This window comes from Staurois parvus, unplaced genomic scaffold (assembly GCF_062004578.1).
Source record: "Staurois parvus isolate SC_StPar_1 unplaced genomic scaffold, SC_StPar_1.0 ptg000124l, whole genome shotgun sequence".
Lineage (NCBI taxonomy): Eukaryota > Metazoa > Chordata > Amphibia > Anura > Ranidae > Staurois > Staurois parvus.
In genome coordinates, this window is record NW_028317920.1 from 2441373 (window position 1) to 2457387 (window position 16015).

Below are 16015 nucleotides of genomic sequence, written 5' to 3' on the forward strand. Positions count from 1 at the left end.
CTGAAATAAATAAATGTATCATAGTGCTGGATTGTTGGAAGTTTGCTGTTGTACCCAATAAAAATGTATCAATATTTACGAAAAAAAGTTGTGTAACCCTGTAGGTAGGTGACTAAAAATATATATTTTTTAAAAATTAAAAAAAATTTTTAATGGTTGAACTGGATGGACTTTTGTCTTTTTTCAGCCAGACTAACTATGTAACTATGTAAGTATGAAATGGAAAGCAAAATAAGTGTTTTTTTTAATTTTTTATTAACGTAACAATGGATCCACAAATGTGAAAAACCAAATTCTTTATTCCTTCTATCAATAACAATAGTCAGATACAATAATATTGATCCATACCATACAGAGATAAGAACCTCATACACATTGACACTGCCAAAAGCAGCCAGTTGTGTACATTAACTACATGTTACAGTACAAAGCAGATACATCTCTTTTGTGTTACCCCAAAAAATTCAAGGTGTACATACTAGCACGTATTCTGTTTGTTCTAGTGCAGTTTATTTGGAAAAAAAAAAAAAGTGGTCTTTTTGTGCTTTGTATACATTCTCTATAGGTACAGTGCCAATTGGACAGCAAGACACGTAAGACTGTTTTTGGTAAAGAAAAAGAGAAAATGAAAATTCCATCTACTGTAAAAATAAGTAAAATGAACAGAAATAGGTAAAGTTTAACCAGTTAAGGTAAATCAAAACCAAAACTGTTTTTTTTTTCATTTCTGATACTGCATGGAATGGTTAAAAGCGGGTCTTTTTTTTTTTTTTTATTAAATTGGCTTTAGATACACTTTCAATAAACTGCAATATTGCAATTCCTTCCACTGCAACATTCTACATATTGTTTTCCAGAAATATCCACAACCAATCCTCTCACCCTTCACCTCAGTGGGCAAGCACACAAGTTGAAGAATTCTTAGAGCCAACTATTCCTTTGCCAGAAACATGGAGAACACTGAGACATGTCCAGCAAGTCTCAATTTTAGTGGAAGATCCAATGAACAAGGCATGATTTAACTAGTCAAACTCCACTCTTTTTGAAATGATCCATTTCACTAGAGTCGCCATACCAACCAACCACGATGGAGTCTTTTTAAAGGCACAGTACAGAAGCAGGGGCGGACTGACAACTCATGGGGCCCCCGGGCAATAGGGGATCATGGGGCCTCTGTGTCCTTGCCCAAACTCAAAAAAACCTATGAAAAAGGTACCAGGGGCATCTCATGGGGCCCCCTACTGACTCCGGGCCCTCGGGCAGTGCCCGAATTTCCAAATGGTCAGTCCGCCCCTGTACAGAAGATAACCCCCAACACAATTATTGCTTAATTACAGGGAAAAAAATGTGTATACATTCATTGTTAATTTCTTAGGCAGATTTTTTTTAGCTAACCAAAAAGGAAAAATATTGGCTGGTGAAATAATTATTAAGCTACCTTAGGTAATAGCTAATATCCCTTGTTTTGTTCTCCTATTCCTCCTTAACACTTTGGAATATTATTTGCTAGCCTACATGTTAGTGGAGCTTACTCAAGGGTTATAACATAATACACAAAGACAAATTCCTTCTTTTCATTTATTTGTATCCAGGTAGATCTGTAGTTGGATTTGACAAAAATATTTAAAGTGTATGTAAGGCAAAAAAATTTTTTTTTTGTTTTGGATAAAGAAAAGAATTAGGACACCTATAATTATTTTTCCATCAACAAGATTTTCCTTCAATTCCTGTCTCAGATACACAACAGGAGTAAGGCTCCTTTCACGCAGGTGGACTCCGCCAAGCGGATCCCCCTGGTCAGCAAGGAATCTGTCCGCTGATACCCACTGAGCAGGCGGATGACAAGTTCATGTCCGCTCCGCTTGTGCTGCTCTCTATGGGGCGGTCGGATGTAAACTATCACTTGTCTGCTTACATACGACTGTCATCTGATCTATTCTGCTATCACGGGTGTCAAACTGGTGCCCTCCAGCTGTTGCCAAACTACAAATCCCATGAGGCATTGCAAGAACTGACAGTTACAAACATGACTCCCAAAGGCTGAGGCATGATGGGGCTTGTAGTTTCACAACAGCTGGCCACCAGTTTGACACCCCTGAGCTAGATGGATGGGGAACAGATCCCCCTCCATCTATTGTTAGTGGATTGGATGCAGGTGGGTGTAAACGGATACATGTCCGTTTACATCCGATTCCCCCTGGCAAACAATGGATGGTCCGATCAGGGAACTGCCCTCTTAGACATTTGTCATCTGTGTTATAGTTGTTCCTAACAGAAGATTTACCCTTCCTTCAATTCTATATCAATGATCATCAGAACAAGTATAAAAGGTGAATATTGAAAGTAAAGACACAGGCAGAAAAAAAAATCTGATGGTGGTTGTAACACTTTTAAACTCTAAGGAAGATTTTCCCTCACCTCTTATTTTTGTAAAAATTTTAAAATTTAGGCTTTCCTATCACTTTTTGTATGAAAGGTAATGGTCACCATTCGACCAGTCCCTTCTGTCTATATAAAATTTACACATTAGTTTATTTTTCTTTTTTTTTCTGTTGCGCTCCCCCTGGAGCCTTTTTTTGTTTTTGTCTCCTTTCTCTTCGTTCCTCTCTTTCCTTTTGTTTAGTCCGCTTTTATGCTATTTGTGCTGATTGTGATTATTGCTTTGAGTGCCGTACCAGCAATACTATATACTTATGCTGGACTCCATCGAGAGCCCAGCGTGTGGAGTACCTATCTGCATTCGAAGAGGCTCCATCTCATATTTTCTCCGCTTTCTGTATGCTGATATAGTGACACTTTTTCCTTAGAGTTTATATTGTCATTGGTCTCTAAAGGGTTTATTTACTAAAGCTGGAGAGTCCAAAATCAGACTCCCTTCTGCATAGAAACCAATCAGGTTCCAGGTTTCATTGCCAAAGCTTCATTGAACAAGCTGAGGTTAGAAGCTGATTGGTTTCTATGCAGAAGGGAGTCTGATTTTGGACTCTCCAGCTTTAGTAAATAAACCCCTAAATGTCTACCATTTTTGCAACTTATTGTTTTCTCCCCCTTTTTTTTTTTCTCTCTTCTTCTCTTTTTCAATACACGGCACTTGTGTACACAGTTTATTTTTATGTCTCTCCATCAGTCACATATTCTGTAATATTCCTTGATTACCTTGTATGTTTTATTCATGTTGCTCAATGCATCTGTTTTTGACTGACTCTCTGCTGCTATCTATTCTATATTCTATAATAAAATTCTTTGTAAAAGAAAGGTAATGGTCACCAATACAAACATATACAGTAGGTTGACTGTCCCATGCAGAAACACATACAGAAATCATAATCTGAGAAGGGTTTTATACTCTAAAAATGTTTTGTCTTTACATACACTTTAAACATGCTTAGTATATAAAGTATTACATTTTACTGTATCCCAGGCTCTAGCAGTTTTGCAAAACGATTTTCAATTCTGCATATTAATTGCAGAATCTGATTGCAAAACTATACTGTGCTGCGGCTGGCTGATGGATATTATTCAATGTTTAACCAATTAAAAATAGATGATTTGAATACAGTGTTGACCTAGATTGATGATTTCCTGAAATGAAATGTTGTGTAAGAAATTAGTATTCTTTTTAACTTTTTTCTATATAAGAAGCTTAGTACAATTTTTTTAATTATGATTAGAAAATGCAGATTTACTTTCAAATGATATCCAAATTAGTGTTGATTTTTCTATTAATTTAAATTCCTTACTTCCTTGCAATTGTCTTTTTTGGTCAAAGAACACAACTGAGAGAATCTCCTACAGACTGAAACAACACAGAAGGCCAGAAGTTACATTTCAAAAGTCTGTGCTTTGAAAACTAGTTTAACAAATGACATTTTTTTCATCTTTCACGCTAATAAACAAAAAGCTTTATATACAATTGACTGATTTTTTTTCATTAAAAAGATTTCTAGTTGGCTGTGTGAACATTGGCACATCTTGTGTTTTAATGTTATGTAAGAAATTATTATATATATTTTTTTTTTCTATTTAAGAAGCTTAGTACAATTTTTTTAATTATGATTAGAAAATGCAGATTTACTTTCAAATAATATCCAAATTATTGTTGATTTTTCTATTTATTTAAATTCCTTACTTCCTTGTAATTGTCTTTTTTGGTCAAAGAACACAACTGAGAGAATCTCCTACAGACTGAAACAACACAGAAGGCCAGAAGTTACATTTCAAAAGTCTGTGCTTTGAAAACTAGTTTAACAAATGACATTTTTTTCATCTTTCACGCTAATAAACAAAAAGCTTTATATACAATTGACTGATTTTTTTTCATTAAAAAGATTTCTAGTTGGCTGTGTGAATATTGGCACGTCTTGTGTTTTAATGTTATGTACGAAATTATTATATATTTTTTTTTTCTATTTAAGAAGCTTAGTACAATTTTTTTAATTATGATTAGAAAATGCAGATTTACTTTCAAATGATATCCAAATTAGTGTTGATTTTTCTATTTAATTAAATTCCTTACTTCCTTGTAATTGTCTTGTATGGTCAAAATACACAACTGAGAGAATCTCCTACAGACTGAAACAACACAGAAGGCCAGAAGTTACATTTCAAAAGTCTGTGCTTTGAAAACTAGTTTAACAAATGAATTTTTTTTTCATCTTTCACGCTAATAAAGAAAAAGCTTTATATACAATTGACTGATTTTTTTTTTCATTAAAAAGATCTCTAGTTGGCTGTGTGAACATTGGCACATCTTGTGTTTTAATGTTATGTAAGAAATTATTATATTTTTTATTTTTTTTTCTATTTAAGAAGCTTAGTACAATTTTTTTAATTATGAGTAGAAAATGCAGATTTACTTTCAAATGATATCCAAATTAGGGTTGATTTTTCTATTTATTTAAATTAATTTTGGCAACATAACCAGCCAGGAAAATGTTATAATACAAACATTAACTAAACCAAAATTTGCCTGACAATGTAGGGCTCAAAACAAATGTGTGATGAAAACAAATAAACTAGCATTCCCACATAAAAATAAGGTACATTTTAAGTAAAATCTTGTTTTTTACTTATTTCATCAGATGTTTAGAGAAGCACATCATATACCTTCTGTTCTTCAGAAAATCACCCTGCAAGCATGTCTTATTACACTGTTTATTTTCCTGTCTTCTAATAATTGCACTTACTTATTTCGGATTTATTTTTAAAACAGGATCTGCAAAGTTTTATCTACTTTATATTTCCATTAGCAGATACAACAATTGCTGAATATCATTTGTTTTTAAATTCATATTTCATTAAGCATTAGTTACCTGCATCAATAATCTTTTTTTTTGGAAATACCATTAAAAAAACTACTTGCACATTTTAAACTGTTAATTATTAAAACACTTTATTAATAGGAATTATGAATGTGGGGCATAACAACCTTCTCAATGACTGTAAAATGTTAAGCATTTATAAATTCACAGGAATTCTGTTTCTTTATATTAATGATCTTTCCTGATAGTTTTTCTTTAGATTTTTCATGCAGTGAAAGTAAAGTGGATGGTTTAATATAGCTTTGCTAATACCACAAAATAGGAAAAGGAGATTTGTTAAAAATACATATTTATTGATCTCTGAGACAAAATGCAGGCCTTGTGGACTTTTAGTACTCCAATATTTAGTACTCCAATATTTTAGGATACAACTATGTAATTTATTTAAAAAAAAAATAACAAAAAAAAGATTTGACTTTTATCAGATAAACGCATGAAAATATTCAAACAATAAATATATAACAAATGCATACTTAATACAAGAAAAAATATACTTTTCATCAGAGACCATTTCCTAGAGCAGGAGGAAATGTTTATTTAGCACAGTGAATAAAGTGAAGTTGTCTTTGCTTCAATCAGCCAATCATGAGCAAGGCAAAATTCACCTGTGCATGATATGATGAGCATTTGTCAACAACTGTCAACTTCCCTTTAAAAAAATATAAATGAAAATATACTTTACTATGTAAACATGTTCCACTCCTTTAGGAAATCAGCCCTTCTGTGTCAAAGGAAATTTTAATTTTTCTAAATAAATAAAATGTATTGTTTGATTTGCTTCAAATCTGTGCACATTTTAAAATTTAAATGTAAAGTTATTTATTGTTAAATTACGTCAGGATTGTCTTTTGTAAATTTTCTTAAAAATAAAAAAAAATACTATGTAGCAATACATTTGAAAATTCCTTACTTCCTTGTAATTGTCTTTTTTGGTCAAAGTACACAACTGAGAGAATCTCCTACAGACTGAAACAACACAGAAGGCCAGAAGTTACATTTCAAAAGTCTGTGCTTTGGAAACTAGTTTAACAAATTACATTTTTTTCATCTTTCACGCTAATAAAGAAAAAGCTTTATATACAATTGACTGATTTTTTTTTTTTCATTAAAAAGATTTCTAGTTGGCTGTGTGAACATTGGCACATCTTGTGTTTTAAGGATGACAACATATTCAAAAACATTCAAATTTAGCACAGAAATTCTGTGTAATAAGTACATCTAAGTAACACTCATGATCGTCATTTACTGAACTATCCCAATAGATTTCACTAAGCACACTTCAGTCAGTGCGAGTCCAAACAAAATAGACTATAATTTAAGGCACTTCATTCTGAATGACAGAATTTAGTTTTTCTACTACAAGACTAGTGCTTGTTGCTACAGCAAAATAAAATAGGCTACTGTATACCAAAAATACACCAGCCCTCTCTATATAGCAAATTTTGATCAAATTACACTTGTAACTACTGTTATTGCATAGATCTACGTTAATAATTAATACATCAAAGCTACCTTTACAACATACAGTAGATGTATAATAAATTCAAATAGATAGTTAAGTAACAGTTATCTGAAGATATATCAACTTCTTTTAGAACACCTTCTGATAAGACTGCAGTAAATTGCATAAAATGCATTTAATATTCACATTACCAAAAAAAAACAGAATCAGAATAAACACCAAAATATCTTCAGATTTCAAACAATTTTAACGTACCTCTAAAAATAAATAGTTTTATATTTTTTTCTAGAAGATCTAAAAGCACTAAGTCTGAAAATCCTATCCCGCATTTCCAAGTATAGCTATACAAAATATTCCCTAATGTATCTGTCGTGATTTTTAAATAAACATTCTTTACATACTGAAATGGACACAATGAACTGATAAACAAAAAAAAAAAGCAAAATGCTGCACTTTACAGTTGCAATTTTTCAAACCGTGTAATATAAAAGGTGCAATTTTATCCCCGAATTTGTCAAGAAAAAAATAGCCAAAAAAAGGATAAAACTAAAAAATAATGAAAAATGGTTTAACAGCATTATCCCATAAATTACGGTCGTCTGTTGTATGGATTTTTTTTCTATTTGTTCAATGGTACAAAGCAAAGTTCAACAGGATATCAACTTTCAAAAATACTTTAACCAAAAAAGGTTACCAAAACATTTCTCATGCTGCTCAACATATTTTCAAATATAATATAAGAAATATGCAATTTCAAATAAAAGCATAATAATTACTTTTATAAGTAATTTAGTTGGGATACAGACAGTTATTTTGCACAGATCAATCAGTAATTGGCAGTTGTCTGAAATGTGCAGTTTTTGTGAGAAAATTGGGTGTAGTGCCTCTTTACATCCTCTATATCTAATACTGTAAGGCTTTCTACACAACTGCCTTTTTTTTAGATCTCTCTCTCTCCCTCTTAATTTATATATATGGCAACATTTAAAACATGTCTCTTTGGCACTTAGGGAAAGGTAGTACTGTCATCAGCTAAATAACACAAGTAGAAATGTACATCCAGATAACAAAAGCCCCAAATGTGGCCAACTTTGACCAAACCCCCATTTTTGTCTGGTGACTCTAGGGTCAAAAGGGGTTTTTCTAGAGGACAAGAATATCAAATCTGTCTGAAGAGCTATTTTGAGTTGTACTACTAAAAAGAGAATGAAGGAAGAACATAGGGGCAGGTATGCAAGTGAGGTTGGACCAGGGGCGGACTGATTATTCCACTGCCCGAGGGCCCGGGGTCAGTAGGGGGCCCCATGAAATGCCCTTGGTACCTTTTATAGGCTTTGTTTGAGTGTGGGCAAGGACACAGGGGCCCCATGATCCCCTATTACCCAGGGGCCCCATGAGTTGTCAGTCCACCCCTGGTTTGGACAGACATTTTACCCCCTCTGATTTGTCTAGCCCTATTTAAAATTAGATGCTGTTAACTCCTTCTCAAATATCTAATTTTTTGCATTCAGTGGCCAACTATGGCAGGCTATACATTATTCTTTTTTTTTTTTGTTCAAACAGCATGTTGAATGAAAAAAAAAATAGACCTGATTTTCCCTCAACACAATTGATGTGGATGGAGGAATCCTTCCCGCTGAGCCTGTCCCACTGGGAGACTTTCCCCATCAGAATACACTGATCAGTACTGCTGGCTACAGCCGGTAGCACTGATCGATCAGGAAAAACCTGACAGGATGGTTGTAGAGAAGTTGATCAGTGGATTGACTTCTGTACAACCAGGATTCCCATACACGTATCGAAACCTTACTGAACCAGACATATTCAGATCCATGTGTGGTCACTTTAACACTGTTTAAAAGTTATGATGAAACATAAGTGTAGTCCCATTTTTATGTACACACCCAATATTTCCTCAATAAGGACAAAGACTTGGCAAATGATTTGGCTAAGTGCTAAGTACATTTCTGAAATTTGTTTATCTTTTTATTCAAAAAATGTTGTCCACTGAGGCATGTTGTATCTTGGCAACCCCCAAATTGCCACAATTTCACTGCTACCTACCCTCCTGGGATTGACTGGCATTGATTTACTAAAGGAGTACAGAACTTTATTTTGAAACATGAATTTTCACTTAGCTCAAATCTTAGCTCCATCCATATTTTTTTTTTTAGTTTTTGATATAGTAAGTTAAAATGTTTATTTTTTTTTCTATGACCGCATTGGGGAGATTTTTTTTGCACTCTCTGTCCCTTTGACACCCTTGCAAGAAACAGGGAATGCAGTAGTCACTGGGACAGAAAGGCACAGTAAGCAGTACAAGCTCTGTCCTCATTGGATAGATTTCCCATCAGTTCCTGTCTTGAAAGGAAGTAAAGGTAAATCTCCTCAATAGGCACACAAGCGGCAATGAAAACTTGACAAAGGCACTAACCCTTCACTATTTTATTAAAAATTAAATACAAAGTTTAGGAAATAGCTTTACCCTATTCACCCATTTAAATAAATACTCCTTTAGTAAATCAACACCACTGTCTTAGCTACTAAGACAGCACTACGAATCTGGTTGGTAAAGCACCAGAGGCAACAGAAAACCCTATATGTTGTTGAGAAACATCCAAAGATGTAGAATCACATATTCCAAATAGAATATTTTTAAAAGGTTAATTTCATGCTGTTCAGGGATGTTTTGGATCATTTCAGTTACCAAAATCTTTCTATTTCCTTATTTTATTAACAGGAAAAATGAATGATAAAAATTGGAGGAAAAATTGAAAAAGTGGAAGCATTAATTTTACAAAAGGCATAAAGATTTTCACAAGGAATCTAAATAGATGTTATGAACAACATACAGCATTTATAAATAACTTTTAATATATTTTTTGCATGATTGGTTAACTCTTGTGTTGCATCACTCCAATACAGTTGAAGGAAAACTCCAACGTTCTCATTGGTTGTATCTGTACAATTTTTCAAGAAAAGCATTTTTGCCAAAATTGGGTGAAGAATTTCCATTGAACAGAGCAGTTACTGAAACAATATGGCACCGCATAGAATGGACAAATTGTATTGCAATTCGGGAGTATTCTCATGCCAAAATACATATTGTCCTCAGAGCAGCACCATCTAATTTCTAGAACAATTTGGCACTATTTAAATTAAAAATGAAGTTTACTTATATTTTGCCTTCCCTAGTTTTCCCTTTCACCCAAAGTAATATACTAATGAAATGATTAATATAGACTGAGTGACTGTATTACTTGGTTTCTGTGCTCTTCTATGCAGGTACATCATGGCTGAAGGGAAGGGGCAGCATGACTTCATTACTAGGTCTCTGGGCTTTTTTATGCAATGCAGGTAGATCATGACTGGTGGGAAGGGGTAGCATGACTTCATTACTAGGTCTCTGGGCTTTTTTATGCAATGCAGGTAGATCATGGCTGGTGGGAAGGGGCAGCATGACTTCATTACTAGGTCTCTGGGCTTTTTTATGCAATGCAGGTAGATCATGGCTGGTGGGAAGGGGCAGCATGACTTCATTACTAGGTCTCTGGGCTTTTTTATGCAATGCAGGTAGATCATGGCTGGTGGGAAGGAGAAGTAGTGTGATGTACATAGTTCCTAAAAACCTCACATCACCCAGCCTTAGTATCCCACTCAAGAACCCTCATCTCTGATGCAAGCAGTTGGTTGGCACTTGGGAAGAGTTATGAATTTATCAAAATGCCTTAACGAAGGGATGTCAGTCTGGAGAAGTAGGCATTCCTAGGCAGGGTTCATTTGCATGCTGATTCCCCTCGATAACATCCACATGTGATGCTGAGCCTACACGATTGAAAGAACTGAAATGCAATAATTAAAAGGGCGGATCAAGGACAGATCAGGCTGGGAATGAAAAAGCTAGATGATGCTCCTGCCAGGAAATGAGGTGGGTTCTATGGGACTTGCTGCAGCTTCTAATGCACGCTGTAGGAAGCTCACAGTGTGAAATCATAAAAATTTATTTTGGCACAGGAGAAGATCTTGTGCAATTGTGCAAGACTGAATGTGAGGCTGAAGTTCACCTGTAAGGTTTATTGAAATGCAGAAAAGGATACATCAGGCTAATGTAGTCAATAAATAAGAACCTCCAAATATTGCACTTCTGCAGTGTGTGTCCTGTGCACAAAGCTTAGAGCCTACTGAATGCCAACTAAAGGCAAAGGTGCAGGGGAAGTATTTTGCTGGCCATAATCATCTGTGGGTTAGCATGAAGCAGAGCCTGCCAACATACCTGCAGCTTTTAAACCCAGCACAACACCATTTATAGTAGCAGAGACATTAGAGACTCTAGGCTAGAGATACATGAGCAACCTCTGATCATGTTGTGGCTGACAGCTTTGAGATACTGCTTCATCATGTGAGTGCCTATTTGGCTGTTTTTTATTTGAATAAAGACTTTCTCATACTACACTTGTATCTGCGCCCTCTGTTTTGCTTTACATGACCCCTGATCACGTAGCTAAAATCACTATGGATCAGTCACCTGTTTTTGAATAAATTGTGGGTGATTTACTAAAGGAATAAAGCATGTCTATTTTGCAAAGTGCATTTTCACTTTGCAAGGGGATTTTCACTTACCTTTGTAATAATGTTGAAAATTCACTTGCCATGAATACCCAATCTTGTGCAAGGAATAAAAACAGTATTTTTGCTTGCCCATGATTGGATGATAGAAACCAGCACACCTTCCCCTTATTCACTAAGCTGAGTGTAAATTCCCATTCCAAAGTAAAAATTGCACACATTGCAGCACCCATGGCTGCGCAATTATCCAATCAATGGTCACCCATGTAACTCTAACCTAAATGATGCATGAAAGGTCCAGTAATTTGGGAGTGGCAATGTACTCATATATTGCTAAAGGCAGCCCATGTCTGCTTATTGCATACCTCAATTTAATTTACATAAAATACAGTTATGCCTTAAAAAATAATTACAGCAACTTCACACCAAAATGCATTGCAACAAATGAGTATTTTGCAGAAAATCACCAATACATGACTACTTATCATCTTTAGCCTCTCCATCCATTTTACATTAAGGCAGTAATTATGGCACAGACATCAACTTGAGTTGGACATGAAGTGAGGCAGATGAAAGTACTAGTGAGGATAAATATTGAAGAAGAGAAGTTGTAATGTCATCGTTGCCTGCCAATGGTGTGTTAGTCTGCACTGTAAAGCCTCAATGGAAAACAATACAGAAATATTTGATTGGCGGCCCTAGGCAACACTCCAACATTTCTGTACTATTTACCCCACCATGGACAGAAAAATTTGAAGGTGTTTCTACAAGAATCCCCTACAATAGTAGTTTGTCTTTTTTCCTTCTGTTATGTGTGACGAGAACAACTTTTAGATCCAAGTCTTATAATTTAATAGCTAATAAAATAGGCACATTTTAAAGGATAAAATAAACACAGCAATTAAAAAAAGTGGTGTTATTATGGGATAATGCCTCCACTTTGTTGGGATACAGTTATTGTTGAGCTACGTGGGGCATTCATAAAAAATGTTGAAGAAGAATTTCAGTTGGGCTGAATAACTGAATATTCTTTAATTTAAAGCAGCGGTCTCCAAACTGTGGCTATTTGCGTGACTTTATTTGGCCCTCGGGGCACTATTTTGCCAGTTGACACCAATGATGTGGCACCATTCCCCCTACTGACACCATCAATGGGACACTATTCTTTTCATTGATAGGAACAATTGGGCACTATTCCTCCTTCTCACTATTCCTAAACCCAATGATGAGGCACTGATAACTGTGATTTTTTTATTCCCATTGGCCACAGTCCGGCCCCCTTAAAGCCTTAAGGAAAGGAAACTGGCCCTTTGCTTAGAAGGTTTGTAGACCCCTGATGTAAAGGAAAGGGAAGCATATAGGGTCTTAAAACTATGGCAATGTCTTAAATATCTGGCTGGTCTGCAGAAAACATGAGACAGCAGCTGAACACTCTGGATATGGAACGAGTAATACATATCTGAATGTGTCCACTATTTATGGCTAAGGTGGGAATAAATACAATTTCATTGTAGTTGGATTATACATTTGACTATAAATGGTGAATGAAAAAGCCATTCTGGATTAGATTCCCAGTGACTCTCACACCCAATGAAAAGCTTCTATGGAGTTTTCGTTCAAACATTCTGGATCTCTTTCAAAAATTACAGGATCAGATGACTAGTCAGATTAATGGATGGACCTGAAAAAACATTAAATCCTGAGATATTTTAATAAAGGAAGAAAACAACTAAAAAAAAACCAAGCTGGAAGAATTTAGCTACTAGTTATGGTCACAACTCCTTATAATACAGTACTACCTAAATCCTTGGTATTTTACATAAGTACCTATTACAGCACGTACTATATTTTTTCTTATTGTTTCCTTCAAGCATTTTCTCAAACAAAAGTTCTAAACAAACCTCCCTTGACCATGTAATTAAGGCAGCACAATGGAATCTACTCTTTTGCAAACAGATATTTGGTTTCTGTACATTCATTGCCATAAATTGTATTGACATGGTGTATTGCAAACCCAACTCAAATACACAGGTACATTGCCTCTGAAACAATGTTAGTGGTTTAAAGTAGGTATAGCCAACCTTTCAGCTTACCCTTTGTTCAGAAACCCCCAGGAACCGGCATGCCCCGCACAACTCTGGCTGGCCAATTATGCTCCAACTAGGAGTTAATCAACCCCTAAAAAGCTTTAAGTTGCCCATGCTTGTTTTAAATAGCTAAGACAATCCATTGTGTCCATGAGTACAAAATTGTATTGATCGTGCACAATACTTTGGAGGCAACGCAAGTAATAATATACACAAAAAAACCTTTACAAAATTCAAAAATTAAAAAAACAAACAAAAAACAAACAAAGCATAAGTGCTGGCCTATGGATGAAATGCAGCAAAACTTCTATGAAAATGAGCTATCTAGAAATCTAATGCTCCAAAAATAATACAGGATATGAAGTCTATAAGAACGCATATTGAGGAGATGCTAACAGTGATGGTCATTTTCTTCCATGCTTATGCTGCTCCTTCTGCTGTTTGTTTTGGAGGCACCCGGAGATACTGAATGAAGTGTGTCGTGTACTCTTGGGGAAAGGGTATCGTCCATGAATATATCTTCCAGTTTGGAGCCCATCTTTGCGGGCATGCTGTAGGTGGTGGGGGAGTCGTTAATGTTCCTAAGGTTGTTGCTAAAGGTGATGGTACCGTCGGTGAGATCCAGGGTGCTGGTGCCGGACATATCGTGATGGTTTTGCAAAACCTCCTGGTTGCAGCTGTCCAACATTGGTTCCTGCTTGATGACTCGATTTACCAGATCAGAAGAACAAAGACCTGTGGAAGGCATGATGGAGAGTCCATGGGCTCTGGCTTGCATCTCCAGTTCCTGAAAGGTGTGAAATTACATTAATTCAACCATATCTGATAACCACATACCTTTGTGACACTTCCTATAAAATACATTAATTAAAGTATAAACTCAAAATCTGTTGCTGTGGCATTATATGTTGCTTTATACAGTTTTTGTAAGCAAATTTTTTTTGTGAATCTGTCAAAAAATTTCGTACTGTCCACAACTCTGGTCCCAATATAGGGTCCAGGCTTTGCCTGTCGTGGTGGGAATACTCCTGAAGGGGTCTGTAGCATCTGGGATCTATGGAAATGGACCATGGCCCTGGATCATGTACTACACCTTGGGGCTAACTACACTACGTGTAACGGCTTCCATCCCCTCTCCTGTCCGGCACTTCAATGATCGCTGCAGGGATAGAGCAGAGAGGTGACTGACAGAGAGAGGACCCAAGAACTGGACGATCAATGGTCATGTCTCATTCGGTTCTTGGGCTTATAGCCAGAGGAAGACAGCTTGCATGTATGTTTATTTTTTTATTATTCCCACACTTCAAGACTTTAAAAGGATGTTGCTATGAAATGTCTGTCTTCCTTTGTTGGAAGAAGCAGGAATTTTGTGGATGTTGGCTTCTAGAGGAATATTGTGTCTTTTCTAGAGGAAGCAACTGCACTTATCTCCCACAAAAGAGGTGGTGAGTGGCTTGTCCACACAGAAGCCTTTTCCACACAGAAGCCTTCTCAGCTCTCCTGGCTTGGAGTACCAAAATCAAGATAACACTAGAACCTTAATCCCTAAGGAGCTGTGTGTATTCCACCCAGGATAACCCAGGGTTCCATTACTAGGGAGGCTGTCTGACATCTTGGATGTTTTTAAAAGTTGCATTCATTTTACTTGGAGTATGTGAATAAAATACATTTTGCTTTACTGTAATTAGTTTTAGCTGAAATCCTTGTAATTCCTAACTATAATTATTAGGGTTCTAGCCTGTGAAATCAGCAGAATAGAGGGTCTTGAAATATGTGCAGATGAACTCCGTTCTTTATTTTACTTTAGAGAAAAGAACCTCACTATAGATGATTGTGTCTGAGACCTTATTGCCAAGTAAGCAGACTTAGGGCATTTACAATGAGGCCTATTATTCAGGTGGATATCAATCCTTATTAAATACAGGACTAGTAGTGATACTTATACATAATGATTTTGCTGATATCCCAAGCAGCATTGTTGGCCTTGCATGCTGACCTTCAGAACATCAAACAGTTCAGAGACACATAACAATTGTATTGCCTGCTAAGGCTGTTATACCTTGGGTACCAAGATCCAGTTCTGACACACAAAAATATGTTTAAGTAATAAAAAAAAAGTGGTTGTACACCCTTACATATACCCAGTGAAGGGAATGGCCTCAAGTGATACACAGAGGTGAAAAAAATCCTCCTACAAAAGTGGTGCCTGTTCTTCTGCATTCTTCTCTTCTCTACAGAGTTCTAAAGCACACAAATCAAAGAGTATTTCTCAGCCTCCAGAAGCAGGGGGCAGGGATCTGATATCACACATTACATAGCTCAAAGAGGAGAGCTGAGTGTAATCTGATACTTGAGTGTAATCTGATACTTGAGTGTAATCTGATACGTGAGTGGAGGGAATGGACACACCCCACCACACAATCTCAAGCTGTCAATCATAGGCTATGCCTTGGGGCTCCCCTCCCCTATCCCCCTCAATCCCTTGGAGTGCATTGGAGGCAAGCACACACTATAGAAGGATATACTTTGTTCATTTTCCACTTCAGTGGTTTACAACCTCTTTAATTGCCCTATTTATA

General features: G+C 35.9%; 1 protein-coding gene across 9 annotated transcripts in view; it reads right to left on the reverse strand.

The window, feature by feature from the left end:
- Positions 1-279: 279 nt before the first annotated feature.
- MITF (melanocyte inducing transcription factor) overlaps positions 280-16015 on the reverse strand; it is a 351656-nt gene continuing 335920 nt past the window's right edge. For all 9 annotated transcript variants that reach the window (XM_089672270.1, XM_089672269.1, XM_089672274.1 and 6 more), the window contains one exon: positions 280-14223. In XM_089672270.1, coding sequence (XP_089528396.1) covers positions 13828-14223 — 396 coding nt within the window. In that variant the 3' untranslated portion in view covers positions 280-13827. The remainder of the gene's footprint in view (positions 14224-16015) is intronic.